At 47.3% G+C, this 18,390-nt stretch overlaps 1 protein-coding gene across 3 annotated transcripts in view; it reads right to left on the reverse strand.

Annotated features, from left to right (window-relative positions):
* NAA35 (N-alpha-acetyltransferase 35, NatC auxiliary subunit) overlaps nt 1-18,390 on the reverse strand; it is a 104,218-nt gene that overhangs the window by 54,407 nt on the left and 31,421 nt on the right. For all 3 annotated transcript variants that reach the window (XM_088470090.1, XM_088470091.1, XM_088470089.1), the window contains exons 10-13: nt 17,922-18,005; nt 17,729-17,843; nt 6,371-6,549; nt 1,125-1,184 (exon numbers count right to left, since the gene is read on the reverse strand). In XM_088470090.1, coding sequence (XP_088326216.1) covers nt 1,125-1,184; nt 6,371-6,549; nt 17,729-17,843; nt 17,922-18,005 — 438 coding nt within the window. The remainder of the gene's footprint in view (nt 1-1,124; nt 1,185-6,370; nt 6,550-17,728; nt 17,844-17,921; nt 18,006-18,390) is intronic.

The following is an 18,390-nucleotide window of genomic DNA, read 5'->3' on the forward strand; positions in this document are numbered from 1 at the left end:
TAGTGAGGGCAGTTTCAGTGGAGTGGAGAGGATGAAAGCCAGACTTAAATGGGTCAAGCAGGCAGTGGGAGGAAAGAAAGGTAGTAAGGGGATTGTAGGTAACCCGCTCAAGTTGTTTGGAGGCAAAGGGGAGGAGAAAGACGAAGTGGTAATTAAAGTGTGTGTCAGGATCAAGGGTGGGGGTATTTTTTTTTTTTTTTTTTAAGAATCGGGGTGACAATGGCATGCTTGAATGCAGAAGTGACAGATTAAAGAGATGGGCAAGATGGGAACAGGCATCAAGAGAGTGGGATCAGGGGAGGCAGGAAGGGATATAGTATCAAGGGGGAGGTGGAAAGTTGACCGGATTAGAGCCACGACAATCTCCAGATACTTGGGAGAATGAAGTCAGAGTTGGTAAAATGAATGGTGAGAGACAGGTTGGGAAAAAAAAAGAGGATGGGGTGATGAGGGTCATGTGGAATGGAATGTACTGACGTATAGATTACATTTTTTTCATAGTAGCAAAGAAACGACGGGGGTTGGAGGATGCCAAATTTGATTTTGCTTCATCTGGGACTTTATACATATTTAAAACGAATCCATGTGCAGTTAAAGTTGCAGCCTGTCTTCCCTGGTACAGAGAATGCGATGCAAATAAGACGCTACACTACACCACTCGCACTGCATGTTGTATTGAGGCTAGATGTACGAGGACACATCTGTACTATTCTGGGTACTTCCCATGTCAGAGTTATGTGTGTGCAGTCCATTACTAAGATGGACTCCATTCTGGTTCTGCATCCCCTATTTTGGTCTACAGTGAGTAAGAATGTGAGTCTCTGCTCTATTTGTGCATATAAAATGTATCCCAGCTAAAACGGACACCAAGCACAAGTTAGAACTTTTATTTAGTAAAGTATGTTACTCTAATACAAGTGTAAGAGTTATTACCATATTGCTAATGAAATATAGCAATAGTCTGAGTCAGCAATTTGTTAATACTTTTAACAATTACATTTTACAGGATTATCACAGCAGCTCTTCTGAAGGAATGATGGTTGGGTTGCACTTAACGGTTCATCAGGAAATGATAAAATAGCAACCTCCTGATAAGAGTTAAAAAAAACTTGAAAAATATTTACCTGCAAAAGAGATCTTGAAAGTACACAAGGAGACTGTTCACTGAATTCACAGAAAAAATCCTAGGAAACAATTTAGTATCATTAGTAAGTTTAACATATATAATACTAAAAATACACATTTTACCCCAGACTAATTAGTGCAAAGAAAAAGCACAAATGGCATATCCAATTGGATATTTTACACTCTCTCTCGTTCCGATGCGTCGGAATCGGGCGGATTGTGTAAAATATTGCCTAGTGTATAGGCACCTTAAGATCTAAAACTGCACATGACGCTCTCATTCTTACTTTGGAAGGAGAACTACAATTTTGTCTGTCTAACTCCAGTTAGGTAAATTCATCCAATGTATTCCAAGCTACAAATCAACAAATGTATCCCAACACACACTCTTATAATAAAATGTAAACCATTTATACCAAGCCTTGCAATGACTTTCATTTCTCATGGCGATTTGCCGATAAACATATCACTTATTGTAAATCATTTTCTTGCAATATAATTTACAAATAGGTGGGAGCATTAGTTTATCCAGTAAACAGGAATGAAGTACTCAGCTATACATAAAGGTGCACTCATACCAGGGCGCCCCTGAGAAGGGCCTGGTACCATCGGCTGCTGTGTGAACCCCATAGAGGGGTACGCAAGTGGAGCCACTAACCGTCCTGCTTTCGCCCAAGGAGGCTCTTGTGGCAAGCCGGCGGCCTGAGAAGGGCCAGGTAGCATACATGTAGTACATAGGCCCCCTCTCTCTGCTTCTTCCTCCCCAATACCTGCCTTACATCTAACGCAGGAATATTAGGCTGGTGCAGCTAGCCGCACAGGTTCGTCATCACCTGACATGATAACGGTAAATAGACCCAATGTATGTGACTATTAAACACAGACCTGGTCTAAATACAAACTATCCCACCCCTTGTACTATAAGGGTCAATATTTTTGGAGAAAGAGGAAAAACACGGATAGCGAAAATGGCTCACAGTAAGAGAAAGGATAGACATAGGCAGCAGCACTCAGCAATATATTGTCTATCAGCGCTTCCAGTCAACTATCCAGGTACTGGACCTGGTAGGACCGCGCTGTTACCTGCACCTCTCAGTCCAGAGGGAGAGGTATGCAGGAGGGGGACCTGGCTCCACCGCTGACAGTGGCTCCTGTTCTTAAAATGGCCACTGGAGCTCAGTCAGGAGGAGGAGCCCAGCAAAGAGAACGCTTCTGGCGCTCAGCAGCGGGGGAGGAGCCGGCTGTTAAACAGGGAAGGCACCCTCCCCCGGCCTGCAATTAACCCCAGGGACGCTAGAGCGGTACCACTACTGCTCTGGTCTGCTGCCCCTGGAGGTTAGGTGGAGCGCAGGACTCAGTGCCTGTCTCCACCAGCAGACCCACACCCCGGGAGCCCCCATGCCTGAGTGGAATAATGACTGTATGGCGGACGTCCGCCGTTACAAACCCGTCCCCCCGTAGACTCGGCCACAGTCAGGGATCCCCCGGGGTCCCTCTCAGCAGAAAAAAACCCCCGGAGGCCCACCGAGATCCCCAGATCAGTACTGGGGTCTCAGGACCCACGGAACGGTGATGTGGACGTCCTCCGGACTATCCACATTACCTGCTCTAAGAAGTCTTCAGGGGCTGTGATACTGTGGTACTCCCAACTCCGGCCGAGCACCGACGAAACTGAGTGTGCCTTGGCCGGGGGGCGGGGTATAGGAGGGGAGCCTGCTGCATCCTGGAAGGCTCAAAGAGATTAACTGTGGTGCCCGGACTGGTTGCCCAGCCTACCTATACCACAAGGTCAAGACCCTGTGGACCCTAAGGACCCTGATGTAGAAAATTAGTTCACCAACAAAGGAATTCCTTTTTACTTTAGCTCTCGCTGAAGGTCTTTATTTTTGAGTATACATTACTTTATTCCAGGGTGCACCGCCAAAAGATATGATTGCAAGTTGACAACACGTCCATTACATAAACAGAAGTTGGTTTATTGTGTATTTTTGTTGAAATTCTCATCCTGTGCAGTTCACTCAATACAGTTTTTTCAGAATCAATAGTGGTCAGCCATAACATTAAAACCACCTGCTTAATATTGTGTATGACCACCTCATACCACCAAAACAGCTCTGACCCATCGAAGCCTGTACTCCACAAGACCACTGAAGGTGTCCTGTGGTAGCTGGCACCAGCAGATCCTTTAAGTCCTGTAATGCTGGCCATACACTAGTACGACCAGCATAAGATGCGATTCATCATACGTTTTCCCTTGAACTCCCCGGCAGCTCCATGGCAGTCCCGGTCGTACGATTGGGTGCTTTTTTGGGACACGAACATATGATCTGACGTACGATCACTCGCCCCTATACGACTGGTCGCGATATGATTGATCGTGTGCCTCACCAAAAACGTGGTAACAGATTTAAATGACGCAGCTTGGACGGTCGGACGCACGATGCATCGCATGTGCAAAAACAAGGCACGATCTGTATACAATTACGACTGACCATGTGGGTTGCACGTCTGATCAACCTAAAAACTAAATGCGAAATCGCGCTAGAGTATGACCAGCATAAGTTGTGAGGTGGGGCATCCATGGTTCGGACTTGTTTTTCCAGCACATCGCACAGATGCTCGATAGCATTGAGATCTGGGGGATTTGGTGGCCCAGTCAATACCTTGAATTATTTGTCATGTTACTCAAACCAGTTCTGATCAATGTTTGCAGTGTGGCAGGGAGCATTATCCTGCTGAAAGAGGCCACTGCCATCAGGGAACACCGTTGCCATGTAGGGGTGTACTTGGTCTGCAACAATGTTCAGGTAGGTGGTACGCGTCAAAGTAACATTCACCTGAACCCCAAAACCCAAGGTTTTTCAGCAAAACATTGCCCAGAGCATCACACTGCCTCCACCAGCTTGCCTTCTTCCCATAGTGCATCATGGTGTCATTTCTTCCCCAGGTAAACAACGCACACGCACCAGTCTACATGATGTAAAAAACCAGGCCACCCTATTCCACTACTCCATGGTCCAGTTCTGATGCTCACATGCCCATTGCAGGTGATTTCATCAATGGACAGGGGTCAGTATAGGCACCAATTTGCGGCTACTCAGCAAGCTGCGGTGCACTGTGTGTTCGGACATAGCCAGCATTGACTTTTTCAGCAATCTGTGCAATAGTAGCATTTCTGTGGGGCAGCAGCCCACATGCATCAACGAGCCTTTATTCATGACCGTGTCGCCGCTTCACAGGATGTCTTTCCTTAGACCACTTTTAGTAGGTAGTAACCACTGCATACCGGGTAGACCCCACAAGACCTGCCATTTTAGAGATGCTCTGGCTAAGCTGTCTAGCCATCACAATATGGCCCTTGTCAAAATGGCTTAAATCCTTACACTTGCCCATTTTTCCTACTTCCAACACTTCAAAAACAGGAAAATAAAAAGGGTGGACCCAATAATGGAGCTGCCAAATGTATACAAAGCAGCTGTATATGGGAGGTGTGAAGTTCCCCAAATATACACTTGTAAACAAAGGAAATGTCAAGAACTGACTGTTCACATGCTGCCTAATATATCCCAAACCCTGACAAGAGCCATTGTAAGGAGACAAATCAATGTTATTCACTTCACCTGTCAGTGGTTAAATGTAATGGCTGATCAGTGTACATGACAGAATAGCTGTATTTACTTTGAGAATGTGCTCAATGTTTAAATTGTATTGTTTGGAGGTATCTAAATGTTGTAAATACTAATGTCACTTACAGTGACTGTTCCTTTTTTTATGCTTTTTGGATTAATCTACTTACCTTGTGTATAGAATTTTTTTATATATATATTAATAAAATGTGATTTAGAAAAGCAGTGTGTGTACTGTGGATCATATACATTCATCATACACTGTGAAAACATTAAATTAATCAACACTGTATACCAGAGGTTTCAAATCACGTTGCCCTAGAGCAGTGGTTCTCAAACTCGGTCCTCAGGACCCCACACAGTTCACTTTTTGCAGGTCACACAGCAGGTGCACAGGTGTATTCATTGGTCACTGACACATTTTAAAAGATCCACAGGTGCAGCTATCAGTTTCACTAGTAATTATGTGAGGAGATCTGCAAAACATGCACTGTTTGGGGTCCTGAGGACCGAGTTTGAGAACCTGTGCCCTAGAGTATCAGCATTGTTTTCACGACACCCCTAAGCCAAATGTTTGTTATTGAAAAATTCAGAAAAAATGTATTAAAGTAATAAATTGACGTAAGTTGTGCTTACATGTCATCCTTAGGTTCAGTTATGTGGTTTTGGACAGGTTTGAGCTTCTGTTTGACTACATATTTACATTACATTGACCATTAATAATTTGATTTGGTGCTGGACCACCAACCCGAGGCACCCCTGCAAGTTTCCGGACGCACCCCTGGGTGCCACGGCGCACAGTTTGGGAACCACTGCTGTATACTATTATAATGCACAAAAAAACATTCTTTAAGATAGGTACAGATTTTACAATGAATCAGTGAGCAGACCGATCAGCTTCGATTTGTAAGCTATAAAACTTATCAAATATACACTTAATAATCGTCCGCTCTGTGTGTCTGGCCTGACATCACAACTGGGCCCAGTTGTGTTGTCAGTGTCGGCGGTCTTTGATGCTAGATATTATTGGCATCGGCTGTGCTGCAGGGCTGACTAGATATGTCTGAAAGATTGCTATATATCGTTCGTCAATCAAATGAATGATACATCGACAAGTGTGTACCCAACATTAGTTTTGCAAAACATTTAAACACTGTTTGGTGCTGACAGATTTTCATTAGATATGTTGTAAATGATCAAGGCAGATTTTAGTTTTACATTTTCCTAGCACAGAACTTAAGGTCTTACACTATATATATATATATATATATATATATATATATATATATATATATTTATTAATATATTAAAAAGACTGTAAACAATGAGTACCAAAATATGGGCCCACATCCATCAAATCAACACACACACACTAATGCAAACTATAACAGTAATGAATACATTAACAAATGCAGATAAATATATAAAAAGCTTCTTATGCAAAATGTTCTTACATTTTCCATCTAGCAAGCAGCAATAAATCCCTGAAGATTGCTAGATAATCTAGAAATAAGCAACAAACTTGAACTAGTACTAAGAACAGCAAAGTAATACAGTATATTCAGCTTCATGCTTACCCTAAACCAACAACAATGTAATGTAGTAAGATGTAAACTTACCAAAATACTGTGAAGGTTAGATAAGTTGACGACTTCACACACAGTTTTTATTCTATCTATTAATTTATAAAAATAATTCACCATCTCTTCTTTCTTAATTATCTTTGCATAACGAGGAAAAGTTGGAGGAAGCAACCGCTGGTTGACCAAGGGTTCAAAACCCATCATAATTGGATGATCTAAAACAAACAAAAATATTCCTGTAGTCATAAATCTCGGATTACCATTGCTGCCCAGTCACAAGATATGCTGCCTAGGCCAAAACTTCAGTTATTTGTTATGCATCTTAAAAAGAAGCAAATTCACTTAATGGGAGATCATATAAAACCCACACGGACCAATAGACACCTTTAGTAAACCCGTAGATATAATATATTGGTCCGTGGGGGGCCTATCTTATCTGAATTAGAAGATCCTTTGTGACATTTCAGGTGTCACACACCTTGGAACATTTTATATTCACCAGTATCCTAATTACATTGGTGTGTGATTAAGGATCAACACAGTATTATTAATATTATATTTTGTTTATTTCACATATCTCTTCATTGAGGATTGTCTTGCAACATGGAGTTGGATATTGCCTAGTCAATCTGGAATTCATAAACTGAATTAATATGAATTATAACTATATACATTAATATAGATTGTAAGCTCCATTGGGGCAGGTGTGAATGGTGAATGATACTGATGTGAATGGCCAAATATTCTCTGTAAAGCGCTGCAGAAGACACTGATGAAGCCGTGGAAGGAACCATGCTAACGGCAATAGCTTAAAATGGGGTTGCTATTTTCCCAGTCATTGCAAGCAATGGAAAATGGACACCTCACATGTATCTACAGGGTCAGAATCTTGACATCTGGAAAAAACACTCTCAGACTCCAGGTGCTGAACAGAAAGCCAAAAAACCCATCCCCTAGGCCAGTACCATGTGGACTCCAGGAAATTTATTATCCAGCCTTGGTCCTTTAGAGTAGAAACCACCACACACACACATGCTTATGTAGCAGTTAACTGGCCTTAAATAGGAGATCATCCAAACACTGTACATCCAGAATGCCTTTTTTTTTCCCCAACAAGGCCCCCCATGGGAACTGTGACTTTGGCGGACACTCAAGGAGCCATACAGAAACCAAACAGAAGGGCCTGAACATGGAAGTGGAGGACTCCCCTTCATATCGAACAAGCACATCACAGTCTGGGACATGGAAAAAATATGAGATATGGTAAGAACTTACCCTTGTTATCTCTATTTCTACGAAGTCCATAGGGTTCCACAGGATACCTTGGGTATAGGTGTGACGTCAGTCGCTGGGCACCATAGAGTTAAGCTTTTCAGCCTCCCAGGATGCACTAGGGTCCCCCTCCTATACCCCGCCCCCGAGCCAAGGCACCTCAGTTAGTTATCAAGCCATAGGCCGGAGGAGGAGAAGGAAGAGAGAGAAAAAAGATCTGGACACATACAAGAATCACATTCTCACCAGAGGGAGACGGAAAACCGGTGACCAGAGCAAAGCCCATCTGCAGCACAGGTGCGACAGGGCGGGAGTCCTGTGGAACCCTATGGACTTCGTAGAAATAGAGATAACAAGGGTAAGTTCTTACCATATCTCATATTTTCTACTTCAGGGTCCATAGGGTATCCACAGGATACCTTGGGGATGTCCCAAAGCAGTATCCTTTAAGGGTGGGGACGCTCCTGTGCAGAAAGGAGAATCCGCCGCCCGAAGGAAGCATCCTGAGAGGCGAAGGTGTCAAACCTGTAATACCTCACGAAGGTATGGACAGAGGACCACGTAGCAGCCTTGCAGATCTGAACTGCCGAGGCACCACGTCGAGCTGCCCACGAAGGACCCACAGACCTAGTGGAATGAGCCTTCAGAGAAGGAGGGACCGGTAGGCCTTCATGAAGATAAGCTTCAGAAATAGCCATACGGATCCAGGCTGCCAAAGTTTGCTTTGAAGCAGGCCAACCCTTTTTACGGAAGCCATAGAGGACAAACAAAGCGTCCGACTTCCTAAACGAAGAAGTGCGGTCAACATAAGTCCTTAAGGCTCGCACAACATCCAAAGAGGCCTCACCCACGGAAAGACCCGGTGAGTTAAAGGCCGGAACAACTATTTCCTCGTTAACATGAAACTGGGAAACAACTTTGGGAAGAAACTCGGGCCGAGTGCGGAGCACTGCCCTGTTCCCATAAAAAACCAAGAAAGGGGGTCTACAAGAAAGAGCCCCTAACTCAGAAACATGTCTGGCCGAAGCAATGGCCAGAAGGAAAACAGTCTTAGCTGTTAGCCATTTAAGATCCACTGAGCCCAGTGGTTCAAACGGCGGTCCTTGGAGAGCCCTCAGGACCACAGCCAAATCCCAAGGCGCCACAGGTGGAACAAAGGGCGGCTGAATGCGGAGAACACCCTGCATAAAGGTGCGCACATCCGGGATTGTAGCAATCCTACGGTGAAACCAGACAGATAGGGCCGAAACCTGTACCTTCAAAGAAGCAATGCGAAGCCCATGATCTAGTCCCGCTTGCAGGAAGGCGAGAATCCGAGACAGACGAAACTCCCGCGGTGCATAACCTCTCGGTCGACACCACTGGAAGAACGTATGCCACACGCGATGGTATATCCTCGCGGAAGACGGTTTCCGAGCTCGTAACATGGTACGCACCACAGAGCTGGAAAACCCCCGGGACCTCAGCATGGCCGTCTCAACAGCCACGCCGTCAAAGACAGCCGAGTCAGGTCCGGGTGAAGGCAAGGACCCTGAGACAGAAGGTCCGGTCGTAGCGGCAACCGCAGAGGACTGTCCACGGACAGACCCTGAAGGTCTGAGAACCAGTGCCGTCTGGGCCACGCGGGAGCTATCAACAGTAGCGTCCCACCTTCCTGTTTGAATTTCCGGATTACCCGTGGAAGAAGGGAGACCGGAGGGAACAGGTACGCGAACCGGAACGTCCACCGGACGGACAGAGCATCCACCAGAGATGCCCCGTCGTCTCTTGTGCGAGACCCGTACACCGGCAACTTGTTGTTGTGCCGGCACGCCATGAGGTCGATTTCTGGAAGACCCCACCTGTCCACCAGTAGTTGAAAAACGTCCGGGTGCAGGGACCATTCCCCCGGATGAACGTCCTGGCGACTTAGAAAGTCCGCCTCCCAATTTAGCACTCCCGGGATGAAGACCGCTGATATGGCCGGAAGATTGCGCTCCGCCCAAACCAGGATCCGAGAGACCTCTACGAGAGCCGCCCGACTGAGAGTTCCTCCTTGCCTGTTTATGTAGGCCACGGTGGTAGCGTTGTCCGACTGGACCTGCACCGGGCGACCCTGGAGAAACCGCTGTGCCTGCTGGAGAGCATTGAAGACCGCACGGAGTTCCAAGATATTTATTGGAAGCTCCGCTTCTGTCGGCGTCCACCTGCCCTGGAACAAGTGTGGACCCGAAACTGCTCCCCAGCCCCGAAGACTGGCGTCCGTTGTCAACAGGACCCAATTTGGAACCCAGAACGGACGTCCCTTGTTGAGGTGGGTCGTTTGTAACCACCACGCAAGGGACAGGCGAACCTCCGGGGTGAGCACAATCGTCTGGGACTTCAGAGACTGAGGCAGCCCGTTCCACTTGGACAGGATCAGGTGCTGCAGAGGTCTGGAGTGAAACTGGGCGTATTCCACCATGTCGAACACCGACACCATGGAGCCCAGTAACCTCATCGCCGAGTGTAAGGACACCCGGCGGCTGTGCAGACAACTGCGCACCCTTGACTGTAAAGCAGAGATCTTGTCCTCCGTCACTAAGATCCTTTGCTGTCCCGAGTCCAATAAGGCTCCAAGATGCAGAATCCTCCGAGACGGGATTAGAGTGGACTTCTGCCAGTTGATTAGCCAGCCGTGCCGTTGCAGCAGTGCAATGGTCAGGTCCAAGTGGCGTAACAGGAGCTCTGGAGATCCTGCCACCAATAACAGGTCGTCCAAATACGGCAACATGCGGACTTCCTGCAGCCGCAGAGAAGCCGCCATGATCGCCATCACCTTGGTGAAAACACGTGGTGCTGTTGCCAGGCCAAAAGGTAACGCCCGAAACTGGAAGTGGTCGCTGCGGATTGCAAACCTGAGGAACTGTTGATGGCGCAAAAGAATAGGGACATGCAGGGAAGCGTCCTGTATGTCCAATGACACCATGTAGTCCCCAGGTTCCAGCGCCAGAATGATGGACCGTAGGGTCTCCATCCGAAATTTCGGGACCCGCAAAGACTTGTTGAGTGCTTTGAGGTTGAGAATCGGACAATATGACCCATTGGGTTTCTGTACCAAAAATAGATTTGAATAGAAACCCTGGCCCCTCTGGGAGAATGGAACAGGCACTATAACTCCAGCCTGGAGCATAGTGTGCAATACCTTCCGCAGCTCCGTAGCCTTGTTCCGGTCTGATGGTAGACCCGTGGTGAAGAATCGAGCCGGGGGTCTGTGCCGGAAGGAGAGGGCGTATCCGTGGGAAACCACCTCCAGAACCCAAGTGTCTGTCGTAGTGTTCGACCAACACTGGGCGAACTGTAGCAGGCAGCCTCCCACCCTGGGATCCCCCAAAGGGAGGCCCGGACCGTCAGGCCGCAGGCTTGTCATTTGGCTTGGGGGCCGGACGTCTGGTACTCCATGCCTGCTTCCGGGGCTTGACCGATTTCTTAGGGCCAGCCTGTCGAGGAAACGACTGTGGTTTGGGCCTGCCCTGGGCCCTAGATGACCGAAAGGACGATGGTCCAGAACCAGAAGGAGCAGCGGCCGACGGGAGACAAGCAGATTTGGCTGCCGCCAGCGTGGCCACAATCTTATCCAGATCCGGACCGAAGAGAACTTCTCCGGTAAACGGCAACGCTTCCAGACCTTTCTTGGAATCTGCGTCCGCCTTCCAGGATCGCAGCCACAAGGTGCGACGAGCAGCTACCGCTGCTGAAGAAATTCTAGACACCAGAGTACTAATGTCTAGAGCCGCCTCGTTGATGTAGGTGGCCGAATCACGGAGATTGCCAATCAACTCCGCCTGTTCGGCCGGACAGTCGGATTCAAAAGAAGCCTCTAATGAATCCGCCCAGCGCTCCATCGCTCTGGCAACCCAGCAAATGGCCATAGCCGGCCGTGCTGCCCCCCCTGCAAGGGAATAAGCGGACTTCAGGCAGATTTCTACCTTGCGGTCCGTAGCATCCTTAAGGGAGGACATGGATTCGGCAATGTGGCACTACGGACAAGACGGGTCACGTGAGAATCCACCTGTGGAGGGGATTCCCACTTAGCAAAATAATTATCCGCGAACGGATAAGCCACCGCCAGGTGTCTCTGCGGCTGGTATCTTTTGCCAGGTTGTTTCCACGCCTCCTCTAAATGGTCCACCAACAGACCCGAAAGAGGAAAGACTGTGGCATCGCCCTTCACATCATTGAAAAAGGCATACTTAGATTTAGCCACTGGGGGAACTTCGTCCTCAATCACCAAGGCTGTGCGGACCGCCCGAATTAGTCCAGGAATATATACTTTGGACTTAGCATCAGCGTCCTTAGTATGGAGAGGTTCCTGATCGTAAGGATCCAGAATCTCTCCATCATCAGACGTCCCTTCGTCATCCTCATAAGGAGCGGACAGAGACGCCACCGGCCTTTTATGAGGCCGCATCACAGACTCCCCTTGCAACACATCCGACAAGTGCTGTACAGAACTCGTCAGGGAGTTAACCCACGCTGGCTCCTGAGAACCCGGGAGCGGGGAAATAGGGAGACTGTGGGGTACCACCAATTGTCGTGGGAACCCCTGCATGGGTGACGACACCACAGACTGCTGGGACAAACCCATCGGAGTAAACGCGGGCTGCGGAGCTAACTGGCCCACTAAAGCTGTTAACGCCTGAGCGAAACAAGCCCAGGGCGGCTCCTGTACCGGTGCTGTAAACGTAATAGGCCGCGCCATGGACAAACACTGCCGGCAAAGGCCCTCTGCGCTACCCTCCCCCTCCGCTAACGGTACTTTGCACGTTGTACACTGTAGCCGGAGGGGAAAATCACTTTCAGACATGATGGCACCACGTATGTGACCTCTCTCACCAATTAAGTATTAAATAGGCGAGAGACCACCCTGCAGCACCGCACCGCAAGGGCTTTAGCAGAAAAAACAGGGACAGTAATAAAGCTGACAGTTTAGAGAAGAAAAGTTACAGGCAGCACTAGCACAGTCACATACAATGCAGAGAAATAACCATTCCTGCACTAACAGCGCTGATCACTCAACTACACAGACACAGGGCCTGGTAGGACACAGCGCTGCATACACAGACCTGAGCCACAGCGGAGGAGAGGTATGCGGGGGGACCCAGACCACGATGCTTCCGTCCAGCGCTTCCAGCAGCGTTCACCATGCGTTCTGGAGAAGATGGCCGCCGAGGAGCAGAGAGGAGGCTGGCCTGGGGGAGGAGCGCTGCCACAGGACCAGTCGGCAGCATGCAGAGAGGGCTGTGTGCAGCGGGGGAGGCGCCGGCTGTGAGACAGGGAAGGCGCGCTCCCCTGGCATGCATTTAACCCCTGGGACGCCGCAGCGCTACCGCTCTGCTGCGGTCCGCTGTCCCAGGGGGTAGTGGAAAGCGCAGGTTGGTCGCCTGGCTCCACGCTGCAGCCAGTTCCCAGGGAGCCCCCTGCCTGGGGACTTAGGACCATGTGACCAGCGGGGACCCACCGCGGGACCCCGCTGCTTACCTCTGTCCCCCTTGGATCCGGCCATGGTCCGGAACATCTGGGGTCACCGCTAGCTGTGACCCCAGATACTCACCAGCATCCCCGGATCGGTACCGGCGGGGGTGTAGGGAAGACAGCATGGACGTCAGGACTTACTGTCCATGCTGTACATCCAGATGTGCAGCCACAGCTGCACTGAAGAAAGCTTCAGGGGCTCTTCTAGCCCCCACTCCGATAGGTGCACCCGACGCCGGCCGGGCACCAAACTAAACTGGGGTGCCTTGGCTCGGGGGCGGGGTATAGGAGGGGGACCCTAGTTCATCCTGGGAGGCTGAAAAGCTTAACTCTATGGTGCCCAGCGACTGACGTCACACCTATACCCAAGGTATCCTGTGGATACCCTATGGACCCTGAAGTAGAAAAGATCTGATTTCCAGAGTTCCCAGATACTCCACCTGTTCCATGGCACCAATGACTGACTATACGGACTCCATCTTGAACTTCTTCACTAATAAATGGGTGTTCAGTCGGAAGGAAGGTATTGGCTTTCATATCAGAAACAAGTTTGATTAGGACACCAAAGCTGACGCAGACACTGGAACAAAAACCTCAGAATGCAAGAGGGACTGAGCTGCAGGTTTTAACAAGGACCTCTATAAAAGGGTCTCTTGTAAGGGGGTTAGCAAAAAAAAAAAAAAAAACTATGTGGGCAATCTGCCTAATCCAGAATATACCCCCTACAAAGGATACCCCAGACACATTCATCTGAGATTGACCGAAGCCATACATCTCGGAACAACAGAAGATGGCCCCCACAAGATATGGAACTGGGTGGGGCTCAGAGCAGTCTTGAAGATTGCCATGACCTGGTCCCGAGCCAGGGGACAAGCAGAGTCCATGAATGACCTCCAGGAGGCAAAGTTCTGATCCATGCAGCATACTGAATGTAAATTGGTTATATCCATTTTAACAGATTTGTCTGAACAACTGTTTTTGTTCATTTTCTGATGTTTGAGAGGAAATGGATGCTGTAACTTTCATTCAAACCAGCCAACTAGTTGGATGCTTGGAAAGATAATCTTAAATTGAATGGCCTGCTTTAACATTCATGGCCTGGGCAATTAAACGGTCCAGCTTAGGGCCAAAGAGACACCCTCCCACAAATGGAATTCAGGGTCTGCTTTCCAGAACCACAGCCAGAAAGTTCTCCTGGTGGAAAAAGCTGAGACCGCTATTCTGGAAAGGACCCTGCATCTAAGGAAGCATCCCCAATATAGGCAGACTCTTCAACCTGATCCACCAAGGGAAGAAGGTCTACACGAGAAATGTTAAGGTGCGTACACACTGGGCGATATTTTGGACGACGGAACGATAACGATATCGTTCAGTCGTCCAAAATATCGTTCATTTTATACGCAAAAACGATGAATGATAACGACCAGCAATGCACGCTCCCGCTGGTCGTTTGTCTTTGTCGTTTATCGCCCGAACATGCAGGCCAATCTGACGATATTGTCAGGTTATTGCATGTCCAGGAAAGAGCCCGGCACTGAACGATATTGTTCAGCGTTTGTGCTCAGTGTCGTTAACGACACTTAACATTCCCGCTAGGCTGTTTTAGCGGGGCGTGGCGCCCTGCCCTCTTTCTGGAAGGCAAAAAGCGCCCTGCCCTAACAGCCTGCGGGAACTGTCTTCACCCGCGGGTCGCAGTGTCCCGCGGGTGAAGAAATGTGCTGTGACCCGGTCACCGCCGGAGAATAGACGCCGGGCGCATGCACCCAGCATCTATTCTCCCTGTCTGCAGGGCTTGGGGGCTGCCCGGCGTGTCCTTAAGTGCCGGGGACGCCCCCAAGAGTGACGAAAAGGGGACGCGTCTTATAGACACACCCCCTGTTCGATGACCACGCCCCGTTCTCGGACGCACGCGCACACGAACGTGCCTTCTCTAGCTCCGGCGCCATGCCTCGCGCCGGAGCTAGAGTGAACACTAGACACTGAGCACACCCCTGCCGGAGACACACTAGACGATGTCGCTCATGGAGTAAAAAGTCTAGTGTGTACGCACCTTTAGTCTGGAGATTCTCTACCAACTGGTCAGACAATGACTCAATGGCCATGTTCACCCAAGCAGCAGTCACCCTACAGGTTCCTCTGAATATTCAATGCCCTTTGTGGCTCCTGGGAGGGATCCGCTAAGTCTGAGAAGTAGGCGGAACAGGAGCTAGAGAATCGGCCTAGGACAGGGGGGTGGGGCAGTACAAAGCACCTAACTCGAACTGATGTGCCACCACTACGTTCTGCAATGGCATCTGCCATGAACCTAGACCATTCAGGCAACACTCCCCTGCCCAGCTCACTTCTGGATGTGTACTGACCTGGTTCCTCGGACTCAAACGCTGCACACCGCAGATCTGGTTCTGTGCGACTATTTGCCAATTTAGCTTTACAAAGTGAACAGGTAAAAGTTTGACAGAGACAATCCACTAGCTTGCCTTAGAAAAGTCTTCTTTCTCAGACATGCAATAAAAGCATCGCAAATACAGAGCACAAAAAAAGAAGAATAATGACAAGAGCGAGAATAACATTTCTTCACAAGCTACCCTTACATGCTACTTAAGCCTGCTTTTTCCTGGACAATATAAGGAAAATAAACCCTTAACCAGTTCCTAACACTCCTAAATACACAATATAGAAATATAAAAAAAAAAAAAAATGGAAGATTATTCTAAAGAGAAGAAACTACCGAGCCTGAAGCAGTAATGCTTTCCTCCAGAGGGTTGAAATCAGCGTGTTAGATCAGGTGGCAGCTCCCCTTGACTAGTCAGGGTGAAATGGTGCCATTCAGTGAGAATAAAAATCCATGCCACTACCACCCCAAGTAGGGGATACAGCAGACCCTTACTGCGGGCTACTGGAGATCTAAAACTACGTGACTGGGCGATCAAAAGCAGACCTGCTTTGGATGAGATTACTTCGATGCCACGACTCCCGAATTTGCAGTTCAGCGCCAATGAAAAAGGGGATATTCTGGGTCCAGGGTCACTCCTGTGTTAGTGATGCAGTGACTCATCTGAGAGCCTTCTGTGCAAGCAGGACAGTGGCTTTTTTTAAACAGGCACCGGCATTCTGCTGCAGAGTGCAATGAGTCCCATCCACAAGGGAATTCAGATCAAGCAAAATAATCCATGTGTAGAATAGATAAAACTAAAGAAAAAGTTCTGGTGGAGTTGGGAGGATATAAAGAGTGTAGTTTTTAATTCAAGAAGTCCATAGTAAACACCCAAGGTCACCAGAAAAAATGATTTTCTCCCTTTCATAAATAAAGCTAAAATGCTTTCTATTGAGCTGGACTATGCTTAGATAAACAGGGACAACATAATACTTTTGTTTTATGAATTATGCCTGAGCAATGAATGTTTAAAGCACAGAAGACAGCAGACACCAGTATTAGTCAAGTTCACAAACATGTGCAAAGGATACTGTGTAACTGTTAAAAAAAAAAAAAAAAAACACACCACAAAAATGAAATAAAATAACCATACTGAAAGATTAGCATTTATCAGCAGGGCTCCTCTCTTAAGATCCTGGGAAGTACGTTTTACAAATATTTTTAGTTAGTGCTTACTTGTCCATCAAAAGTACTGAAATCCAACACTGCCATTCTATTGTAATTCGTCCCTCAGGTTTGAAGATAAAACATTCAAGGTTACCTCTATATTTTACCATCCATACATCAGTCCTTTAAGCTAGGTACACATTAGACGAATCATCAAAATAGTCTAGTGTGTACCCACTATGTCAGCTGCTGTGCGCTTGTTTGGTCGTCAGCTGCATAGTCAGGTCGTCCCTACATGCAGCTCAACCTGACGATGCGCCTGATGACCCCATGCAGCAAGGGCAACGGATCTTCTAATGTGTTCGGCCGCCCGATAGGTTGGCCCATTGGCGGGGGGTGGGGGGGGGGGTTTTGCCTGTCGCATCATTGGGTACACATCGTTTAATGCAGAGGTTCCCAAACGCGGTCCTCAAGGCTCCTGAACTGTTCAGGTTTTAGAGATATCCATGGTTGAGCACAGGTAGTTAAATCAAATTGGTACTAATTAAGTCAATTGTGCTCAACCATGAATATCTCTAAAATCTGAACTGTTGGGGAGCCTTGAGGACCTCTGGTTTAATGTGTACCAAGTTATGAGACAGCTTTGATGTCCCATACAGTACAGAAAACGAAACTGGGTAGCTAGTTAGGAGTTGTATCTTTCAGACATCCAAAAAGTGCTACAAAGAACAAGCTGCAGGGAATATAGCTTGTATAGTGATACAGAGGGGAGGGACCTACCCTGTCCTGCTAGTCAGGGAAAGAATAGAATTTGTACTGCAACATAAATTGTTGAAAACAAGTGTCAATTATATAACAATTTTTGTCTAAGACTATGGGTGTGTGGTGGGTTTAAATTATATATATTGTGTCATGCAGGGATGACATTTTACTTTTTTTTTTTTTTATTAACCAGAGTTGGTATGTTCCAGGAAAGGTTAGACAATTCAGTTAATATTTATCTAACATATTTTGAAAAGTTTCACTTTACTTTGCAGACTACAAACTGTGTACGCAATTTGACACATGCATTCTTGAGCAGTTCTCACCGCCTTTAGTGGTATCATTCTGAGCCTGAATGCCAAGAGGAAGGGAGTTGTGAATAGCGGAGAGAAGGTCACCTGCTTGGCTTATAAGCTTTGATGCTTCTACGACAGCACTGGTCTAGACAACAAGGAAAGAATATTTACCTACACAATATTATGCAGCCATTTATACACACACTTACAAAACCCTCCTTACCTCTTTCTTGGTGAAAGCAATTAGAACAGTCAACAGGACTCTGGTAAACTTCACTCTGCTAAATACCGCCAAGCACTGTTGGTGCTAAAGGAAAAGGAGAATGTCACATGTGTTAATTAACTCTCTGACACTGCAAATTTGTAATTACATATAGCTTTAAACTCCATTAACTATTGCAAATTTGAAAAATTATAATATATATATATTTTTTTTAAGGACAAATATTTGAAAGGTCTCTTTGTAAACTTCCTGTAAGATCAACCTTAATTAAGAGAAGCAAGCTGGTGTCACAGGAAACTTACTAGACAAACCAAAGCAAAACGTGCACGAAACTAATTTTTTTTTCATACAAAAAGTGACATCCTAGGATAAAACTATATATGCAAATATGGGTTTTCTAAGGCATATACACTGCTGTTTATGGTGACTGGGAAGAAAGCGACATAAATACATGACGACCGTTTGATGG

This window comes from Taudactylus pleione, unplaced genomic scaffold (assembly GCF_031769625.1).
Source record: "Taudactylus pleione unplaced genomic scaffold, aTauple2 ptg000095l, whole genome shotgun sequence".
In the NCBI taxonomy this organism is placed as follows: domain Eukaryota; kingdom Metazoa; phylum Chordata; class Amphibia; order Anura; family Myobatrachidae; genus Taudactylus; species Taudactylus pleione.